The sequence below is a fragment of the Martes martes genome, assembly GCF_963455335.1.
Source record: "Martes martes genome assembly, chromosome: 8".
In the NCBI taxonomy this organism is placed as follows: domain Eukaryota; kingdom Metazoa; phylum Chordata; class Mammalia; order Carnivora; family Mustelidae; genus Martes; species Martes martes.
The window spans coordinates 125,105,537-125,127,976 of record NC_137895.1 but is presented as its reverse complement, the minus strand read 5'-3'; the positions used below and the strand labels follow the sequence as shown (position 1 = coordinate 125,127,976).

Below are 22,440 nucleotides of genomic sequence, written 5' to 3'. Positions count from 1 at the left end.
AAGTAAAATATTTTAAAAAAATAAAATTACTATTAATAAAAATGTAGGTTCTTTTTTAAAAAATCTATTATCTTTGTAATTCCCATGCATTTTGTCCTTTCCTTGAATAACTGTTAGAGTGCCATATCCTCCTTCTACTGAACTCTATGTTAATAAGAAAGCAAACTCTGTTCTTCTGACTTGTTACCCAATCCCAGCCTCAGCTGTTTTCTATTCTCTCCAGAGAAGTGATGGTAAATGAGGGGAAGGCTAGGGATGGCTGGAGAAAGACTTACCGTGAAGGTAATGAAGCTTCCAAGAACATGGGTTGGTATTACCAATTCTGTACTTAAGATTTCATATACATCACATCTCCAGATTTATATGGTCCTATAAAAACTAGGATCAGAAACACACTGCTTGGGGTGCTTGGGTGGCTCAGCCTCTGCCTTCGGCTCAGATCATGATCTCAGGGTCCTGGGATGGAGCCCCACATCGGGCTCTCTGCTCAGCAGGGAGCCTGCTTCCCCCTCTCTCTCTGCCTACTTGAGATCTCTCTGTGTGTGTCAAATAAGTAAATAAAATCTAAAAAAAAAAAAAAGAAAGAAACACACTATTCTTTATAAATGATGGTATTCTATTACCTTCATACACATCCAGGGTATAAAGCAGTGTATATACAGGTAAGGATACAGTAGGTGTACAGAATGCACACCGTACTACATTACACATACTACAGACCATTTCCTCCTGCCTCCGTCACTCCTCTTTTTCCTATGGCATATCTTTCTCCCCTTCCCTACAGTTGCTTCCTCTGGCATTTCTGTGCCAGTCACTGTTGGTATCTACCCAGTAGCTTTTGTCAGCCAAGGCATGAGTAGAAGTCAACTAGAAGCATCTGTGATAGGGTTTTTTCTTTGTCGTCAATAGATACAGAAAGAAACTCCGACTCTTTGCTGACATGGTCAAGTGTATGAATGACATCTGGAACTCCTACATCCATCTTGCAATGATAACGGAAGAAATCACCAATATTCTCAGGATGGCTGAGTACAAAAATGAAAAACATCTGGGTCCTCCATGACACTGTTCAGCTGCATAACCAACCTTGGAACTGCCCTGACTCTGAGCTTATGTGTCATGTAAAATAAAAAATGTCCTTATTTTTAAGCCATTTGTATCTGATATTCTATAACTTACAGCCAAAAATATCCTGGTATAATCCTGTCCTCTCTCATGTTCGGTATATTTACATATTTTCCTCTCTTCCTTTGGTCACTGGGTGTTCAAAAGTGCTTACTATGTCCGAGAAACCTGGCTAGATCTTTGGGAAGCAGAATAGAGTAAAATTGTTTTGTTGTAGCAGAGCTGGCTTGGGGTGAAGGTACACCAAGGAAAAGCGAGGAGTCAAGCCTGTGGAGTGGGCAGGGAAAAGCATAAGCAGGGCAGTGTTTCCCATATTACCTGCTTCTCCCCTTTCCTGTGTCCTACACTTCTCTATTTGGGAAAATGTAACGGTAACCGAAGCACATGCAAATTCTGGTACATTTAAAAATTACTTCCCGTAACAGAAATCTCATGAAGTTCATTTCTAACTCTAATTTGAAAATGAGTTTTGGTTGTTCAATTAATTATGATACTTATGAAATCAAAGACTGATACAGATTGAGATGCTCATTACAGGTTTTGACCAAAGAAAAGCAGTGAGTCAAGAAATTTATCTTAGTGCCTGAAAATAGCTTCATTTTAAATTTTAAATAAATCTTCAAAAATTAGTTTTTAGAAAACAATTCTTCTCTTATGCAATAACATTTGACATAATCATTACTGTTAGATAACAAGATTAGTAGTTATACAAAGAAAAATGCAGAGAAAGAGGGTTATATATTATACCAACATGCTAAGAATTTATAGTGGATTGATGGTACTATTGCTGATGTACTTTTCTTCTCAATTTGGCAAATTTTCTTTGATGTGATTATAAATTTTTTAAAAAGAAATGTGAGCATGTCTTTTGTCCATACATACAGCTACTGCTATGCTAACTACACTAGTATTACTATTATAAAGGAAAAATAAATATAAACATTTTAGCTTATTTTTCATGATGGAGGGAATTTTCTTATTTTAAAAATGATGGGGGGGCACCTGAGTGGCTCAGTGGGTTAAGGCCTCTACCTTCAGCTCAGGTCATGATCCCAGGGTCATGGCACCAAGCCCCGCATCAGGCTCCCTGCTCAGGCGGGGAGCCTGCTTCCCCCTCTCTCTCTGCCTGCCTCTCTGCTTACTTGTGATCTCTGTCTGTCAAATAAATAAATAAAATCTCCAAAAAAAACCAATGGGAATGTATGTCTCCTTTAAGCATTCTGAAAATTAAAAATCTTTCAAAAATTATTAATATATAATAGAAATACTATCCATTTACTTTTTCACACTTGCCCTCTTGCCTTAATATATGCCCTTATTACATTTAAGTTAAAATACTATGTTTTTAAAATGTGAAGCATTATTCATTTGTAATCATTTTTTAGACTGCAAATTGTTGGAGGGACTACAACTATCCAATAGCACTTTCTTTTTCATAAATAATAATGAAAGTCATTTATGGCAGACATGTAGGCAACTAAATATACAGTTCTCAGACTTGCTGGTCTGCTGTTTTCAGTAAGGCAATAGCTGGTCCTGTTCGGCCTCATGAACAGCTCACTGTTCAGTGAAGGAAGGAAAACAGTGTCCTGCATGGGACTGTGACAAGAGTGGTCACCTGTCACACTTCTCTCTGCCTTTCTCAGGTTTTCCATGATCCTTTCTACCAGCATTTGTAAAGGCTTATGTGCATAAAATTCTTTAAATATTCTTAATATGAAAAATTGGGGTGAGAACTCATTGCTTCTCACACAGTTGCCTTTTCTTAAGAATTTTATTCTGTGCTGTTCTTGGGACCTGGGTTTGTGTTTGTGTTTTTGTTTTTGTTTTCCTAACAAAATAAAGGCTGAACTTGTAGTACTCTCTCACTAAGAGGTATGAAGGATTACAACTTCAATGGACCAAAACCTTTAATACAGAAAAATAAAAAATGCTCTAGACACTTTAATTTTAAAACAAAAAGACACGGCATAAAGGGAGGACTTCTAAAAACACCACCACTCATAAAATTAGTACTATCTAGAGCTGGTTGAATGGAATACTAGAAAAGACTTTATGTTGACTAGAAGAGGACAGAAATGCCCATCAGTGTATAATAAGTATGGCTGTAACAGGTAAAACAGGGAAGTCAGGGAACAGGGATTTTGCTTTTATAGTGCTCACAGCGGCTTCGACACCTCCTCTTAATTGCTGTGGTGGGTTGTTTGTTTCAAGCTGTAATGGTAAACTCAAATCTCCACAGGGCCCAGGCAAGTAATTCAAATAAGTGAAGTCGGAGAATGTAAGAAAAACAATGCGGGGGGGGTGGGGGGGGAGCAGTAGAAAACTGGAAAAGTACATGTACCAGCTACAAGCAGCAGCAACGACTTAGCTTGAGCCTGGTGTTGCCACGTAGGAACATAGGCCTGCTGTTGTCAGATCTTATCATGTTTTGAGAAGGCAGAAATCTGATTTTTAATGTGAAATCACCTGGTTTTTTAAGTGTTGGCAACTTTTTTTTTTTTTTTTTTAAGAACACTCCGTGAGACAATATAGTGCAGGCCAAATAAAACACATCCCACATCCATCCGTGGGCCAGCTACAGCTTCCAACCAGCACTTCACAACCCTGGGCTTAAAATTTATACCTTCTAAAATGACCTGTGGGAGGCTCTGGATGTGGAATCTACCTTTGATTCTTGAAGTCATGTTTTGGAGTCATAAAAGAACCACTCTAAATAAAATAAATTAAAATAAAATATAGGGGCGCCTGGTTGGCTCAGTGGGTTAAGCCTCTGCCTTCAGCTCAGATCATGATCTCAGGGTCCTGGGATCAAGCCCCGCATCGGGCTCTCTGCTCAGCAAGGGAGCCTGCTTCCCCCCTCCCCCACCTCTGCCTGCCTCTCTACCTAGTTGTGATCTCTCTCTGTCAAATAAATAAAATCTAAAAATAAATAAACAAATAAATAAAAGTAAAATAAAATACAAAAATTTCAGCAGCAAATTTCAAGAAACTGATGAAAACCTAAAAGTTGGCCTGCAAAAAAAGAATTAATCTAAATAAATGTTATGATACTTAGCTAATTTTTCTGCTCATAATGGAGATGTAGGAGCGAAGACTTTAAGCAAAGTTAAGTGATCTATCCGGAGAATTCATAAAAAGGACTCAAAATGAAGAGCCTCTTCAAAAAGAAAAAAGGAAAAAAATACTATGAATTTAACACACTAATTCAGAAATCAGTAGGCAAATCGAACACCTCAGGAACTCTAATTTCTTTTAACTTTATTGCTTTTTAAATCATTTTTTCAAACACCATTTTTAATCAGTCTCCAAGCCCTACGGCAAGTTATACTAAAAACTAAAAGAACATCATGAATCATCATTTCTCTGTTTATCCATTTAAAGATAGGAGGTTTTTGCATCTGGTTGTAAAATATATCATTATCACTTCAAAACCTTTTTGAATAAAGCAGGTAAAAGATACCTTTAAAACTTGGCTACACACTAAAGATGTTAATCTTATGTTATAAAAGTCACTCCATTCAATCAAACTTTTCATGATTTGGTAAAATTATAGTAAAAGCTAAATATGGTGTTGCAATTGCTAAAGCTGGTTATATACTGACCGTACTCCAGTATGAGTTTGGGAATATCACTTTCAAAGTGGAAGAAATCTGTCCTGTTTTAGTCTAACCCAGCAAATCTACTGCTTAGTTATCTACTGCTGTGTAACAAATCACACCAACTTAGCTGCTTCAAACAGGAAACATTTACTATGTTGGGTTTCTGTAGGTCAGGAATCCGGGAGCAGCTCAGCTAGGTGGTTCAGGCTGGGACCTTGCACTAGGCTGCAGTTGGGATGGGATGTCCATTAGGACTGCAGTTATCCAGGGCTCCACTGGGTCTAGAGGACCTGCTTCTAAGCACACTCACAGGAATGTTGGAAGAAGCCTTCATCAGATCCTCCCCATTTCTGGATCCCTCCCATAGGTTCCTTATGATGAGGCCTTCCCCAGAGTGAGGGACAGGGATCCAAAAGACAGACCCAAGACAAAGCCTGCAGCCTTTCATAATCTAACCTCAGAAGTCACATACCATCACTTCTGCTATATCTCACTGGTAAAATGTAGGAGGAGGCTACACGAGGATGTGACTAGGAGGAGGTGGGCATCATTGGAGGTTGGGAGGCCATCACAGAGGCTGGCTTTATTCTTCACCAACACATCTGAGAGAGGCAACATCTCTCTGTAGGTAACAAGTCCTCTATAATTCTTTTTTTTTTTTTTAAGATTTTATTTATTTGACAGAGAGAGAGAGAGATCACAAGTAGGCAAAGAGGCAGACAGGAGGTGGAGGGAAGCAGCCTCCCTGCTGAGCAGAGAGTCAGATGTGGGGCTCGATCCCAGGACCCTGAGATCATGACCTGAGCCAAAGGCAGAGGCTTAACCCACAGAGCCACCCAGGCGCCCCAACAAGTCTTCTATAATTCTGAGCTGAGAGACAGACCTCTCCAGTTGCAGGGTGAGAAAAGGGTGGGGAGAGAATTTGCATAGTATAATGAAAAAGTCTACTATCTTATTTTTATTTATTTCCCCCACTCCACAGATGTCATTTTTCCTGCTCTCATTATTTCCACACTACATCCCTCCAGTCCTCAGAGACTTCGGTCTAACTTATACACGTGGGTTGAGAGTTTGAGAGATGAAGGGTTAACATCCATACGTATGCTTTGAAGGTTAAATAATTCTGGCTCCTTTAAAAAGTCAAGTGAGTCAAGTAAGCCATTGATCTGGAGTTAATGGTGCCCTAGTAAGAAATTACAATCAGCTGGGATGGACGGCGCACTTACAGGGCTCAAATATAAAAAGCAGCTTCAAAATATGGTTAAGGAGAAGTAGTGGAGACAAGAGAAAGAGAATGTGGGAAATGAGAGACTTGGGTATGGCCTTGGAAGTTAATAGGTAACAAAAGATCTAGAGCAATTTTTAAAACACCCAAATTTTGGCAATTTTTTTGTTTTTGACTTATAATGACTTCACAGCTAAGACTAAGCTGAATAGAAGGAGGCAAAAGCTACGAAGAGGGTTCGTGGTGCTCCATCCACAAAGAGACTGATGATTAATTACTGGGAATCAGATCTTTTACAAAATTTACTTTTTGTACCAGAAATGTTTTCATTTTGTTTTCCAGTTGCTAGATGAGCATATAATACTGCAGCCACAGCTGTAGCTTCACTCTGCCTACAGTTTTGCATGCTGCTTCAAAGAGAGTAAACTGAAGTGTAAAGGGTGCCTTTTATGATTGCGACATCCCTGGCACACTTTCTTTGCTCCAGCCCAGTTTTAAGTCCCTGCCTTCAAGCTGCTCAGGCAAGGGCAGCAGGAGAAGGCTGGACAGTCAAGGGCGGCCGCGGCTCTGCTGGACTCTCTGCAGGAACACACCACGAGAGGAAACAGAAAAGGGAGACAAATGAAACACTGGATGATTAGAAAGTTTGCCAGGTGCTTTTATAAAAGTGACCCCTGGTCCGAGGTTCTTGGTGTGACTCCCTCTGAGTGGTTCCTAGAAGCTGCCCAGAGGCTTCCACTGCCCACATTCATTCCTGAGGATGAATTCAACTCAACATTTTAATAATTGCATAATATCCCACTGAGTAAATATATGCCATAATTTACTAAACCATTCCCCTGCTTTAGAATATTTAATTGTTTGTTTGATTATGGTTTGGGCCATTATGAAGTACAGTGTAGTGAACCTCTTTGTGCATTAAGATTATGTATTAGTTATCTATTGCTGCATAACAAATGACCTAACTCAGCAGCTTCAAACATCATCATCTATTATCTCACTCAGCTGAGTGTAGTTGTTGGGAAGCTCCAGTTTCTTACTGGTTGTTGGAACCTCAGCTCCTCACCACGTGGGCCTTTCCCTAGGTTGTCTAATTATCCTCCTGTCATAGCAGCTGGCCTTCCCCAGAACAAGCAGTGAGAGACAGCAAAGGGAGAACAACCCTGGGACAGATACCTCAATCTTTTTTATCTGGTCACCTATTCTCAGAAGTAACCTGCCATCACTGCTGCCACATTCTAGAGGCCACATAGACCAATCCTGGTATAATGTTGGAGGGGCCCATACAAGGGTGTGAATATGAGGACACAGGAAGTCTGTGGGGCATCTTGGAGGCTGACTACCACCGGGTAAGCTAGAACTCCACAGGTTACACAAACACACATGCATGTGTGTCTCTACTTACGATAGCGGCTCAGAGCTACAATTACTAAGTGGGAGAGTGTTGACATTTTTTGAAGTTCTTGCTATTTTTAGGTTAAACCACACGAAACTGCTATTTTTGTTAAATCAAAACCAATTTGAATATAGGTGATTGCATGTAGGTCAACCTAATGTACACCAACCTAATACGGACTGCAGAATTGGTTATTTTATAAGTAGATGTCTCTACCATCATGTCTCATATCTGTGAATCTGGCAGTCTGGTCACTTTACATATAAAGTGCATGTTAGTCCTTACATAGAGTAAGAGATTGCTCAAAGTTGAATCACCATTTACTTCTCCCCAAATGGTATTTTTAGTTCCAAATTCCTTAACTTACTGCATACTACAGTTTAGTTACACTGATTAATAAACATGAATATTATGAATGACTTTTTAAGACCACAGCATTACCACTATATCGCCTTTTAACAAATAAACACAAAGCACTGGCATGCTAATTCTAATAGCTACAATTAAAAATCAAAAATAGGAGAAATAAATTTTAATAAATACATTATTTAACACCATTTAACACAATATATCCAAAATATTATAATTTCAACATGCAAATTCAAAAAATTTAATGAGATATTTCACATTCTTTTTTTCATATGAATTCTTGGAAATCTAGTATGTATTTTGCACTTATGGTACATCTCAGTTTGGCTGCTAAATCTTCACTGGAAATAGTCAATCTGTATTTAGATTTCAAAAAGTCTACAGCTGAGAAAGTAGATTCGCACTCAGGTTGCCTTGATCATACCTAAAAAATCTCCAGTAATTGCACTAGTTTATCAATTTTTAAATTTATATTAGAAGTAGATAACAACTTAGTTCCTCAGATCCCCTCGTCCCCATTCAAGTATGTGACAGGAACATGTGACTAGTGCACGACCATATTGGTAAAGCTGTAGCTTAAAATCAAAGGAGATACCGCGAAATGGCTAGTAATAGAATTATTGCACAAGTAGTTAAATAACTTCAGTTAACACCTTTTCAAGGTCAGAGGTCCTTTCTTGAGCAAAATGCTTTGATGCAATTAACTTACACTACATTTTCAGAGCAAGTTGGTTCATTCATCTACAGTCACAGATGAGAGCAAAGTAGGCCAAAAGTTAACTGCAAAATCAGCCAGATAACATGGTAATTAAGCAATAACTATTTTCCCTGTTGACAGTGGATTTTAAGATTTATGATAAGATAATAAGATGATGAACATGGCTTATTTCAAAGTACAATCCTTTTTTTTTTTTTTTAGGTGGCAGGGAGGGGCAGAGAGAGAGTCTCAAGCCGACTCCCTGCTGAGCGTAGAGCCTGACATAGGACTCGACCTCACCACCCTTCACAACCTGAGCAGAAACCAAGAAACCAAGAGGGGAAGTCTCAACGGACTGCACCACCAAGGCACCCTCAAAGATTCTTATGCTAACAAAGTCCTAAGCTTTTAAGAAGAAAATTCTCTTGTCCAAGGATGTTTGTGAAATGCTTAATTGCAGTACTTTCGAATTTCAGTCAAATACACTATGATTAATGCACTTCTAGAAATTCAAATGTAAATAAAGTGTTCCCCCCGCCAATATCTAAAAGGTGTTTTAGGAGGTTTTATACACTAGTGATTGGAAAATAAACCAAATTCAAACCCCCAAAATGTGTTATGATCCACTGTTTAAACTTGACTTATTTCTAAACTAGTGGGATAAAAATACCCTTCTCTGGGGTATATGTCACCATTTTGTGTCATTTCTTGTGCAGATACTTGCACCAGACAGAAAACAAAGCCTCAGGCTAAAAGAATATTAGGTGGCATCAGGTAGACAAAGTATTTTAGTGGGTAGAGGGCTTTCCTTTCTCCTATAACTGCACTATCAATGTCACTTCTTTTTATTTCTATGCCCAAAGTCTGTCCAGCAGTTATCTGGAGGTAACTAGGTTCTTAAGAATAATATAAAGATTTCCCTGCCCGCAATGGTACAAAAAGCATCACTCATAATTCATTTTTCACTTGGTTCAACTTAGAATCACCCAGTATACTATATATGTACTCTTAAGACAGCATAGTATTTCTGTGTAATGTGCCCAGCTGTGCAGATGACGTTTATGCTCATCTCTATCAATTTTTCTATCTCAGACAGTAAAATCCTAGAGATAAGATATTAGTCAAATTATTTTACTTTGAAGACATGGTAACACACACATAAGTGCCTCAGATACTTTTTGATGATTATGATGATGATGATGATGGCAATAAAGAAATTGTTCACTGGCCTCATACATAAAGTTAATAGTCTCAGTGATTTGGGAATTTGAGATTACAAGATTATATGGTATTGTTCTATATTCTGAATTCTAAAAGAACATGCATAAAAATAACCTCAGAAGATTTTATCAACCAAGAATTTATAACTTTAAAAATCACAATAAATAAAAATACAGAAGAACCAACAACATATTTTTTCTTCTACTAGCGCACAAACACCCTAAAAATGACTAACAAATGAGGTAACTATGGAGTAGTTATAATTAAAGTGTTACTTTGTTTAACACACTTGGTCTCCATGCCAAAAGAACATAGATGAAACATTTATTTTCACTTCACCTTTTTTCACAAACATTTAAATAAGTAGAAGATTTATTTGTGGAAATCAATGTTAGGATCAAAAGAGGTGTAACATGTAATACATATAATCCCATATAACTCATTCGCCTCTATGCTTATGTGTTCCTCAACCCCTCCAAGATAAAAGAAGTTGTAAAAAACAAAAAGTCAGTAAAAAATCAACATTATTATCTACAGGCATCAGTAAATACAGTTGTCTGTAGGGCTTTTAAAATAATTTTTCATTACCAGGCTGCAGTCCCCTTCACCCCTTCATTCCCACAACACAAGGTCCCTTGTTATCTCAGATATTTGTCATGAGTATGTGGATTTTTCAAAAGTTAATTACTGCTTCTTAAGCTTGTTCCACACGATTTAGCCTATTGTTATTTATAGATGGGTGACATGAGAAGGATATTTGCCAAAATTCTGAATTTTAAAATGCTCTTTTCTTTTTATCATGTCATCATTCTATACAAGACATAAAAGAACCAGGCTGGCCAGCTCAATCTGGATTCTTTCTTTATATTATCTGTTTAGCAAACAGAATATAATCTACTAAACGTTTCTGTAGTGTCCAAACCAGCCAATTCCTGTCAGCACTGCTCCTCTTGGCACCCTCGTCTCCTAACTGCCATTGAGCTGGGATGGAAATCTCTCATTTGATTTAGTCCTGTGGACATCAATCAAGTCTACAGGAGAAAGGATAGTCACACATGTGGAAACCAGCCATCAGGGATTAAAAACAGAGGTATCTGGCAAGACTTTCAGATACAACAAGGAGCTTAAAATGAAGAATGATGGGCTCTCATACACTTTACTTTCTCACACTATAAAAAGGAAGAATCTCTGAAAGATTTTGAGTAATTGCCAAGCAGTTACACTATAAATCGTTGCCTAGCCAGTATAAATCTTTCCCCTCTCTATTTCAGTTCCCTCCTCTATATAATATGACAATTATATTAATGATTAAAATGTTTTAGAACACCTAACCAAATGTACTGTATTCCTCTTTGCCAGGCTTGAGAACAAAGTTTACTCTGAGACAGCAAAAGTTTCTAAGAGACGGCATATCCAGCTAAAGCTCCCAAAAGAAACACTTACAACTTATTTTTGAGCCCAAATGTGGAAAATTATTCCTACAAAACCCTTGTACGGCTCCTCCTTCCTCATCCCTCCAGCCAGGCTATTGCTCTCACCTTAGTCCCAAGTCCTACTCTCACTGCGGCCACACCCCTGCTACAAGATCATTGGAGAGGCTGCTGTACTCCACACAGTGTGGAACCAAGAGAAAGGCTGCCAGTGGGGAGCAGGGAGGGAAGCAGGGCCTGGAGAGGGCAAAACGCCCCTCTGGGCTCCTCCACATGGAAACACTGCACCTGCAGAGACCCATGGTTCCTTCTTCCTCGCCCCTCACACTTCCGGTCCACACAGGCTCTGTGCCTCATCCCTTGTATCTCCAAAAGCAAGACTCATCCTCAGAAACAATGAGAGAGGGTGACATTGATGAGGTAAATATGTTAACAGAATAATGCTGTGGAGTGGGAGAATCCAGCAAGAAGGAAGAAGAACCAGTAGGAGAAGTCACCTCAGCTTTTATTTAAAAAGCCAGAGAAAATATAAAGAAATAGCTTATTTACCTTCAAAGTAAGAGGTACCTACATCAAGAATATTCAGTGACTGGTGATTCAACCATAGAAATTTAATGACACGATTTATAGGGAGTTTAAAAAGAAAAGAAACCCCATACCATTTCGGGTTGTTAATCCCTAGTTCCCTTTGATTATTTAAAATGCTTTAAAATCTACACATAGAAGTAACTTTCAGAAATTGAATTGTTCAAATAAAAACAAGACAGATGGTGCCTATTGATTTTTCTCTTTTACTAATTGCACTCTTAATTTATTTTTGTTTCCTAGACACAAAACCTTTTCCTTCTATTGTCCTTAAAGGTATACTTTATTTCTTTTGCATTTCCATTTAAGGGTTCTATTTCTTGAACTGCCTAATAAAACATTCTTCTAATACTAAGAACAAAACACTGAATGAATGTCCTCCCATTAATCTAACATATTGTATCTTTAGGAAATCATTGAGAAAGAAATCAGGTTATTTAGAGGTAAACCCTCTATTCTCACTGATTCAGGATGTGAACGATGATTTCTTTTATTGCCTACTGGGCATCAATTCCCTTTCCTTCAGAGAAATCTATGCAGTAATCTCTTCTGGGAGCTTCTGGGTCCCAGCTCCCTAACTACTGTGAAATATTGAAATTACAGTGGGAATTCCATGTGAGAGCCAGATTATAGCAAGAAATTGGAATGAAATCCTTAACACGGATCCTATTTATGAACGATAATCATTTAGACTCAACAAAAGGGAGATATAGAAAGTTTATCTATAGGCACCTGCCTGAGAGTGTATCTGTATGACAGTCCCTCAAAGCTCCTTTGCAGCACCTTTTGAAATACTCATGATATAATCTGTTTGCAATAAAGTCCTCTGACCAAAAGTAACAATAACAACAACAAAAACCCAAAACTAAATATGATAACCAGCTTTCTGTGATAGCAGCTTCTGATTTAAAACACTGCCTTCGAGACGTCTGGGTGGATCAGCTGGTTAAGCATCCAACTTATGACCTTAGGCTCAGGTCATAATCTTGGGGTTGTGGAAGCAAGCCCCCTGTTGGCTCCACGCTCAGTAGGGTGTCTGCTTGAGATTCTCTCTCTCTCTCTGCCCTTTCCTCCCCCATTTTCTCTCTCTTAAACAAATAAATGAATCTCAAAAAGAAAAAACTGCCTTAGTTTCCTCTTTCAATGTATATTAAACAATAGTCCTAAGGTGATCTTATTTGGAAAACCAAAATCCAGATATTAAGGAAATCATTTTAATACACTAATTCAGAATCATTCTAAGCATGACCATAGTTTTCTTTCTTCATTTATTTTTGTACCATTTTCTTTCATACCCTATGGGTAGTTATAATCAAAATGAGATAATATATTGGAAGCATACTGCACAGAGCCAGGCACACAGTAAGTACTCCATAAGTGGTAGCTATTGTTTTACATATACACATACATTGAAAAATCTGGAAAGCAAAGAAAATATATCCTTAATTCTATCACCATAGTAACACAAGCATGTATTTCTTTGTAATTGATGTTCACACAAATTTTACATTATTACATTGTAATATATAATTTTATCTCTTTTTTTACATTACAATCATGTTTCCATATTACCATGTAGGATTCATAATTACCTTTTTAATTTGCCAAGTGAAATTCCATTAAGTAAAAACTACCATAATTTAACCACTAAAGTCCTGCCAAATATTTGAGGGTTTTTGATATTACAAATAATACTATAATAACATTTGCATGAATATAAGTTTCTCATTCTGTGGTATTCTTCCCTTAGAATGAATTCCCAAAGTAGGCTTTTTAGAGTAACCACGAACTCTTTCATGACTTAAATTAGTTATGCCAAACTGCTTTCCACAAGTTAAAACAATTGTAGTGCCTCCACCAATGGCCATAAACATCAGATCTTCTCTAACCTTCAGTATTAATACTAATATTTTATATTTATTGAATATTTACCATATATCAAGTACTGGTCTAAGTGCTCTGCATATATTATCTCATTGAGCTCACAACAGATCTCTGAAACACCCACTTTTAGGTACCATCTTTTGCTGATGAGGAAGTTAATGTTCAGGAAGTTTAAAAGCCAGGTCCAAGGTTATACAGAAATTAAGTGGTAGAACTTGGACTCAAATTCAGATCCTGTCTAATGCCACAGTGCTCTTAATCATTTGGCTATATTTCAGCTTTACTCTTTTTTCACTTTTAATAAAAATAAAGATATTTTTATTAAAAAATAATAAGTGGGGAAAGACATCTTCACTGATGTTTTAATACGCAGTTCTTTGATTACTAGTGAAGTTGACCATTTTTACATATGTTTGTTTTGAAATTGTATTTTCTTGTTGTATTATTTGTTCATATTGTTTAGCAACTTCTGTTAAGTGGTGGGGGCAATTTTGTTCCCTCTGTATTCTTTACCAATCAGGTGTGTCAGCATGAACTTCACACAAGAGGTCCATGTCCTTCTCGATGACTTCATTGAGCTGTCAGTTTATAAGAGGAAGTACTCCTCTTCTCCTCCCTTTTGTCCAATATGGGCTCAATACAAATATATTCTATAAAGTTATCATGTCCACATATCTTCATTATTATTCATTATTCATTATTCATTCATGTGCTAAGTCTCCTGCCTGGTTTAGAACACCCCTATCATGAAAACCGATTTACCAAGATCTTTGAGAATTCATCAATTTCTCACTCTCCTTACTCCCCACTACCCGCCTCTTTCTATCTTTAAATTTCTCTTCTAATAACTAGGATAAGGACTGAAATGTGTAGGGTTTTTTTTCTTTTCAAATTTTTATTTGAATTTTAGTTAACATAGAGTGTAATATTGGTTTCAGGAGTAGAATTTAGTGATTCATCACTTACATGTAACACCCAGTGCTAATCACAAGTACCCTCCTTAATAACTACAGTTAGCCCATCACCCACCCACCTCCCCTCCAGCAACCCTCAGTTTGTTCTCTATAGTTAAGAGACGCTTATGGTTTGCTTCCTTCTCTCTCTTTTTTCCCTTCCCCTATGTTTATGTTTTGTTTCTTAAATTCCACATATGAGTGAAATCATATGGTATTTGTCTTTCTCTGACTGACTTATTTTGCTTAGCATAAGCTCTAGCTCCATCCACATCACTGCAAATGGCAAAATTTCTTTTTTTTTAATATTTTATTTATTTATTTGACAGACAGAGATCACAAGTAGGCAGAGAGGCAGGCAGAGAGAGAGGAGGAAGCAGGCTCCCCGCCAAGCAGAGAGCCCAATGCGGGGCTTGATCCCAGAACCCTGGGATCATGACCTGAGCCGAAGGCAGAGGCTTTATCCCACTGAGCCACCCAGGCGCCCCCCCACCTTTTTTAAAGAGCAAATGGCAAAATTTCATTCTTCATTTTTTTCGATGGCCAAGTAACATTCCATTATATATGTACACGTAAGATATATATGTATATATATTAGTAGATTTGTATTTTATTTTATTTATTTATAGATTTTATTTAAATTCAAGTTAGTTAACATATAGTGTATTATTAGTTTCAGGGGTAGAATTTAGTGGTTCATCACTTGTATATAACTCCTTGTGAAGTGCCCTCCTTAATGCCCACTACCCAATTACCCCCCTTTGCTCACCCATCTCCCTCCACCAATATACCAAATCTTCTTTATCCATTCATCAGTTGATGGATATTTGGGTTCTTTCCATAATTTGACTATTGTTAATCATGCTGCTATAAACACCAGGGTACGTGTGCCCCTTCAAATCAGTATTTTTGTATCCTATGGGTAAATACTTAGTAGTGCAATTGCTAGATCATAGGGTAGTTCTATTTTTTAACTTCTTCTTTAACTTCTTCTAACCTCCATGCTGTTTTCCAGAGTGACTGAACTAGTGTGCATTCCCACCAACACTGGTGGAGAAAGAGGGTTCCCCTTTCTCCATATCCTCATCAACATCTGTTGTTTCCTGTGTTATTAATTTTAGCCATTCTGACAGGTGTGAGGTGGTATCTCATCGTGGTTTTGATTGGTATTTCCCTGATGATGACTGATGGTGAGCATCCTTTCATGTGTCTGTTAGCCATCTGGATGTCTTCTTCAGAAAAATGTCTATTCATGTCTTCTGCCCACTGGATAATTTGTTTTTTGGGGTGTTAAGTTTGCTAAGTTCTTTATAGATTTTGGATATTAACCGTTTATCAGATATGTCATTTGCATATATCTCCTTCCAAGACTGAAATGTGTAGGTTTTTGTGAATTTGTGATCCAAATAACTTGGCCATCATTCAAAACTTATCTCCCATAATGTATGGAAACATCATTAAAACTGCATCCATAGTTCACTAAGCAAAACCAGATTTACCTAATAAATCTAAATTTTAATAATCCTGTTTTCAGATATGCTCCATTACCTGCATTATGTCTTGCAATATATCCAAGTGCCCAAGCTGCAGCCTCCTTGACTCCAGGGTCAAAATCTTCCAAGCATATCACCAGTGTATCCAGTGCTCCACAATCAACTATCGCCTGAGCTAGTTGAGGAGAATGTTTACCAACTGCTCGTAACACAAAGGCAGCTGCTTTCTTATAAAAACGCTACAATGATAAAATAGATAAAACTCAAAGTGAGTTAAGCACTTATAAAACCAAAAGTTAAAATAGACCAAGACCAACATAAAAATGACATTAATATAAATAAAGCTCAACAGCTTTTAAATCCAAAGGATAAAAAACATCCTGCAAAATCATTTTTTGATGTTTCCCTACTGCTTTTGTTCAGTAACTAAACTGAAATAATATGTCTTAAATGACATTTCAAATGTTTTATTCTGAAACATTCATTTGGAAATTGTATGAAATGAATTATAAACATTGTATTTCCTACCAATTCATAAAATAATGAGATTTTCTGTATCTGTATCACACTGAAAAGTATTTGTTTGACCCATGGGAACTCTTAGATCGTTAGCATGTGCAACAAAACTTCCCCCTGACAAATTCATTTCCTTTACTTGCCCTCAGTCTCTAAGCATGGTAGGCCTTTCATGACCTCAACTAATCTTTTGGTGTCCCAAGTTATCCTGAAATAACAACCATGTTTCAAAATGCACTACCAATTGTTGGATAAACATAAAGGCAAAACACCCGTGATACCTTTTAAAATCTTTCCTGGTAAATAAACTAATCAAACAAGGAGGTGTGTTATTTATCCCCTCTCGGAGATGCTTTTTTAAAACAATAAATACAAATGACTTACTGTTAGGTGAATGTTAAGTAATGCTTCACACTTATAAAATTTTTATACAAAATCTTATCAGATTGAGAAATAGTAAAACTGAAACACAAGATTAACATGTTTTTCTTCATATAACTAAAAAAAATTAAATGTATTAGGAATTATTTGACTATAACACTCACTATTGTTTCAAGATTAGTCTAATGACACAGTAACAGTCTCTGTCCCTTATTAGTAGACCCCAGATAACCCCCTATTATAGATTCCAAGTTTCTGTTTCTTTACACTGACTACTAAGAGTGACTGGGTGACTATGTCATCTATTTTGAAAGTATGTTACTTACTCTGGCTAAAAGATTAAGATACAACAAAGATTATAGGAGTGAGGAAAAATACATCAAGTATATTTTAACGTATTATATCTCAAAAATTGGTATATGTTAATGACATAAGAAATACTGTATGTCAATAATGATGTTTTGATTTATTTCTTTAGTTTCATAAATGTTAACATATATAGATATTAAAATATTTGTTATAAAGGTTAATTTTATGTCGGTAACCAAATATCTACTAACTTACTACAAAACTTAAAGAGTTTTAAAATAGCTTTGCATTATTTTCTTACAATCATGGAAAAATACTGGTGATACATTTCCTGTCATCACCTTAAGCTAAGGTGACTGTTTATATGGCAGAATTTTCAAATTCACAATTTACTGGCCATCAATAGTCACTGCTAACTACAGTGCCTATAAGTCTCACTGTCTAATCTCATTTCCCCTTTTCCCACTTTCCACTTCTCCAAATTCCTCTCTTCTCTCCCATTTCTTGCCAAAAGAATTGCCTTTAAAAAAAAAAAAAAAAAGCCACGCCAGGGACTTTGTACCTCATAAAGAAGAGATTAAATCCTGTGAGAAATGAGTTAAAGGACTAGTAGATGAAGGAGACAGAAGCCTGGGAATACTGACTCACATTCTCACTTTCTCCTCACTTCTGCCCTAGCACTTTTTTGTCTCTTTACAACTAATGGACACTCATTCACATTTAGATCTATTGAGCACCTTCTTGGTGGGATACCAAAACACAGACCCTGCCCCGGAAAAAAGGAGCTAAGAGTCCAGGAAGAACAAAGTCTAACAGTATTTGACGACAGAAGGAACATCTGCAAGAAAAATAAAATTTCTGAGACTCCTCAGAGAGATAAGACAGTCAGTAAATGACTCTCCAATGTATAAAAATAAGACAAAATTTTTAACAATTGGGATTTTTAAAAAATTCTGGTAAAATATATGTAATATTTACTGCCTTAATCCTTTTTAAAGTGTACAACTCAATGGCATTTAGCACATTCATGGTGTTGTGCAAACATCACCATCCAGTTCCAGAATATTCTCATTAGCCTAACAAGAAACCTCATACACGTTAAGGAGTCACCCTTCTTTCCCCTTTCCCCTCTAGCCTCTGGCAATCACTAATCCGCTTCTGTCTCTATGGATCTGCATGTTCTATATATTTCCTATAAGTGGACTCATACAACATGCAGTCTTTGTATCTGGCTTCTTTCTCTTAGTGTAACATTTTTAAGGTTTAATCCATGTTGTAGCATGTGTCAGCACTCCATTCCTTTTTACGACTGATAATATTCCAAGATATGGATGTCCAACATTTTGTTATCCAGTCATTATTTTGTTACAGTGAATAATGCTGCTATAAACATTTGTGTACAAGTTTTGTTTAAACACCTGTTTTCAATTTTTTTTGGAAATCTAACTAGGAGTCGCATTGCTGGGTCATGTGGTAGTTATATTTCACTTGACTGCCAGACTGTTTTCTACAGCAGCTGCGCCATTTTACGCTCCCATCAGCAGTGTACGAGGGCTCCAATTTCTCCCAATCTTCACTAACACTCATTATTTTTTTCTTTTCTTTTTTTTATCATGGCCATTCTAGTAGGTAAAGTGATATCTTCCTGTGGTTCTGATTTGCATTTCCTAATGACTTATGCTATTGAACATCTTTTCATCTTCATTGGCCATGTGTGTATCTTCTTTGTATGTGAATAGAGGTCTCTTCAAGTCTTCTGCCCATTTTTAAGTTGGATCATTTGTCATTTGGTTACGCAAGTAGGAATTTAATCTTAAAAATATGTCAAGAAATATATAGCCTTAGGTTATGATAAACTAACAGAATGGAATAAACAGACCCTATCTATAGGAATGTCCTTAACTATTGCTAGGTGGTGCTGTACAGAAACATAGAGCAGAACGGACAGGAAGGGGAAAAATTGGGGTACTCTTAGATGACCCTTAAAAGAACTGACATGCTTACATACTTGGTATAAAATGCTGTATCAAACCTTCTATTACATGTATTCTCCTTCCTTTTGTATGCTTCCCTCCCTCCCTCCTTGCTTCCAAACTGTCTCTTACAGTTTCCACTAACCAGATTTCGCCTGCATATATGAATTGCTGAAAACAACTTTTTATTTGCCTAAGGCTCCAGACAGCTCTCAAAGACTGATCCTACAGGTTTAAGACTCTCATACACAGAAATACTGCTTTATACATAATCCCACTAAAAATTGTGTAATCTGTTTTCTTATATTAATGGTAATGGAAAAAAGCTGCCTATCACTCCCAAGATAAAATACCCTAAAGGTATTATTATGTGCAGCTCAAAGACTTAAAGGTTGTATTAACAACCTGAAATTCTAATGCCTATAAGCTTGCAACTGCACCCAAACTAGCAGATTTTTAAAAATCTAAAACAAAAAATATATATAATTAATTTTTTCAAAAATCTTACATTCTGTTCTGCCAATGAATAAACAAGCTGTGGAAGAATGTCACCCTTCACCACTGCTTCTGCTAGGTCATCGTTATAATTAGCCAGTCTCCCAAGAGCCAATGCAGCAGTCTGTTGAATTGTTGGGACCACATCCAGAAGAAGAGGCCGCAGCAAAGACATTACACCTGAGTATAGTTATGAAAGAACAGAAGTCAGCAAAATTTAAATGAAAAAGCAAATATACAATTCAGCATATATGCAGATAAGAAAATTGTAGGGAAAAATCAGTAAAGACAAAAAAAAATTATCCACTAAAAACTAGGGATATATTCAGAATCATCTAACTGGCCAAGACAAAGAATAATACATCCTGTGATTATCAAAGCACGAACATAGCATGACAAGAAACGCTTTGGAGTTAGGTTAGTTTAAATCCCTGATTGGCAGATAGTCGCTATGTGACCTGATAGGGCAGTCATGAGGAATGCAGAGAAAGACTGTAGAACATGTAGTTTAATGCATCCTAGCATATGGAAAGGGGTAGAAGGAAATTGGGTATAGGTTTCCCCCAACCTTTGCAAACCCTATCTTTCAGGGCTCAGTTCGGGTCCTTTCATCTCTACGGAATCATCTGTTTATTTTGTTCATTTTTTTCCCTCTCTGATTCCAACTGTTGGATCTTTTCTGTGATTTCAACAGGCTAAGTTCTCACATTCACGAAGGAATGCAAATTTAGATTTCTGATATTATTCCAAAGAAACAAATTCTTTGGGGCACCTGGGTGACTCAGTCATTAAGCATCTGCCTTTGCTCAGGTCATGATCCCGGGGGGCCTGGGACATGGAGCTCCCTGCTCAGTGGGAAGCCTGCCTCTCCCTCTCCCACTCCCCCTGCTTGTGTTCCCGCTCTCGCCGTGTCTGTCTCTGTCAAATAAATAAATAAAATCTTAAAAAAAAATTCTTTGAGATTAGTATTTTGTATTACTAGCTCGTATAATATTCACTCTAGGGTTGAATACATAGTAGGTCTATCATCCTCATAGCAACAATAGTAAAAGTTAGCTTATATTTATCCAGCACTTATTATACATATATCTTGTTTTAAGGACTTATTTTCCATATTAATTCACTGAACTGTCATAAAAAACCTATGAAGTTGGCCCTATTATTATGTATATTTTACAGATGAGGAAATGGAGGCTGAGAAAGGTTAAGAAATCATCACAGAACTAATAAAAAATGGAGCATGGTTAGAAATTCGGATATTCTTCATTAATAATTGCTAAATAAATAATACATACTGAAAGTTGAGGAGGTGGGGAAAGAGAGATAAAAAATAATTACATTTTAGTCATCTAGCTATTCCAACTCTTTACAGTACCTTTGTCTTACTATAAAATACCCCAAATAGTCAACTGCTATTTGGGCTTTAATGATGCTGTTTTAGTCTAAGGTTACAAGAAAGGTAATGACAGAGTTCAAACTGGAACAAAACATCCCTTGACTTTCTAAACTTTACTTAATTTGCAGGCGGCTATTCAACTAGATGTTATTACATCTTTTCTTTAAAAACATACCACAGTGATCTAGAAAAGCAAATATTATCAATATGCTTTTATAATGTTATATGCAGAAACATTTGAAATAGAATAAAAGGAAAACATTTATAATAACACTTAGGATTAGACCAAATTAAGATAAACAGTACTACCAATAACATAAGCAGAGAATAATGATGCTTATCATAGATACATGTAATGATGTGACCCATGGCTTTTCACAGTTTCCAATTTCATTTAGTGATCGTTTTTATGGCTAGGGTGGCTTGATGAGATCATCTTACATAAAACCACAGTTGCAAGTCTGAATCCTACTCAGGCTGGTTAACTTTGCAGGCACACGGCACTTCTACTCAGGGCGAGGTCATAGCTCATGTTCGACAAATCAACAAGTCTATACTCATAAGTGTTGCTAATATTACTATCTATGCTTCTTATAGTGATAATTTCTGAATTACCTCACAACAAAAAATTTAAAATACAGAATAGGTATCAGAATGACTACCAAATGTTAACATGGGTTCTTTCTAGAAAGTTGGATTTAAAACAATTTGTTGAGTTCTTCTTTGTAGTTGCTTTATTACTTGATTTTTTTTTTTAGTTTTTTTAATTGTGGTACACATAACAAAAAAATTACCATTTTAAACATTTTTTAGTGTACAACTTAGTATAATCATCACCACTATCTAGAAACTGAACTGTTTTCCACAGAAGCTACACCATTTTACATTCTTACCAACAAAGTACAAGGGTTCAAATTTCTCCACATCCTTACCAACAGTCATTATTTTTTGTCTTTTGTTTCTGAATAATGGCCACCCTAATAGGTATGAAGTGGTATCTCATCTTGGTTTTGATTTTCATTTCCCTAGCACTCATGTCAATGAATGTCTTTTTATGTGCTTATATTGGCCATTTGTACATGTTCTTTGTTGAAATGTCTATTCAAGTCCTTTGCTCATTTTATTTAAATTTTTATTTTTTTTTATTTCTTTTCAGTGTTCCAGAATTCATTGTTTATGCACCACACTCCTCTGCTCATTTTTAAATTTAGTTGATTTTGGTTGTTGCTGAATATAACTTAATTTTTATAAAAAAAAGAATGATTTTAAGTGAAAACAAGTCAATAATCTAAAAAATAAGAGCTAAATTTGTTAACATATATTTGAATTTTATAACAAATACATTAACTAGGTCAAAAAATATAAAGTATAATAAGTATGCTTCAAATAG

General features: G+C 36.5%; 1 protein-coding gene across 1 annotated transcript in view; it reads right to left on the bottom strand.

The window, feature by feature from the left end:
- Positions 1 to 22,440, bottom strand: part of SPAG6 (sperm associated antigen 6) — a 59,462-nt gene that overhangs the window by 25,237 nt on the left and 11,785 nt on the right. Inside the window, exons 3-4 of the mRNA XM_080812402.1 lie at positions 19,668 to 19,834; positions 16,036 to 16,219 (exon numbers count right to left, since the gene is read on the bottom strand). Coding sequence (XP_080668528.1) covers positions 16,036 to 16,219; positions 19,668 to 19,834 — 351 coding nt within the window. The remainder of the gene's footprint in view (positions 1 to 16,035; positions 16,220 to 19,667; positions 19,835 to 22,440) is intronic.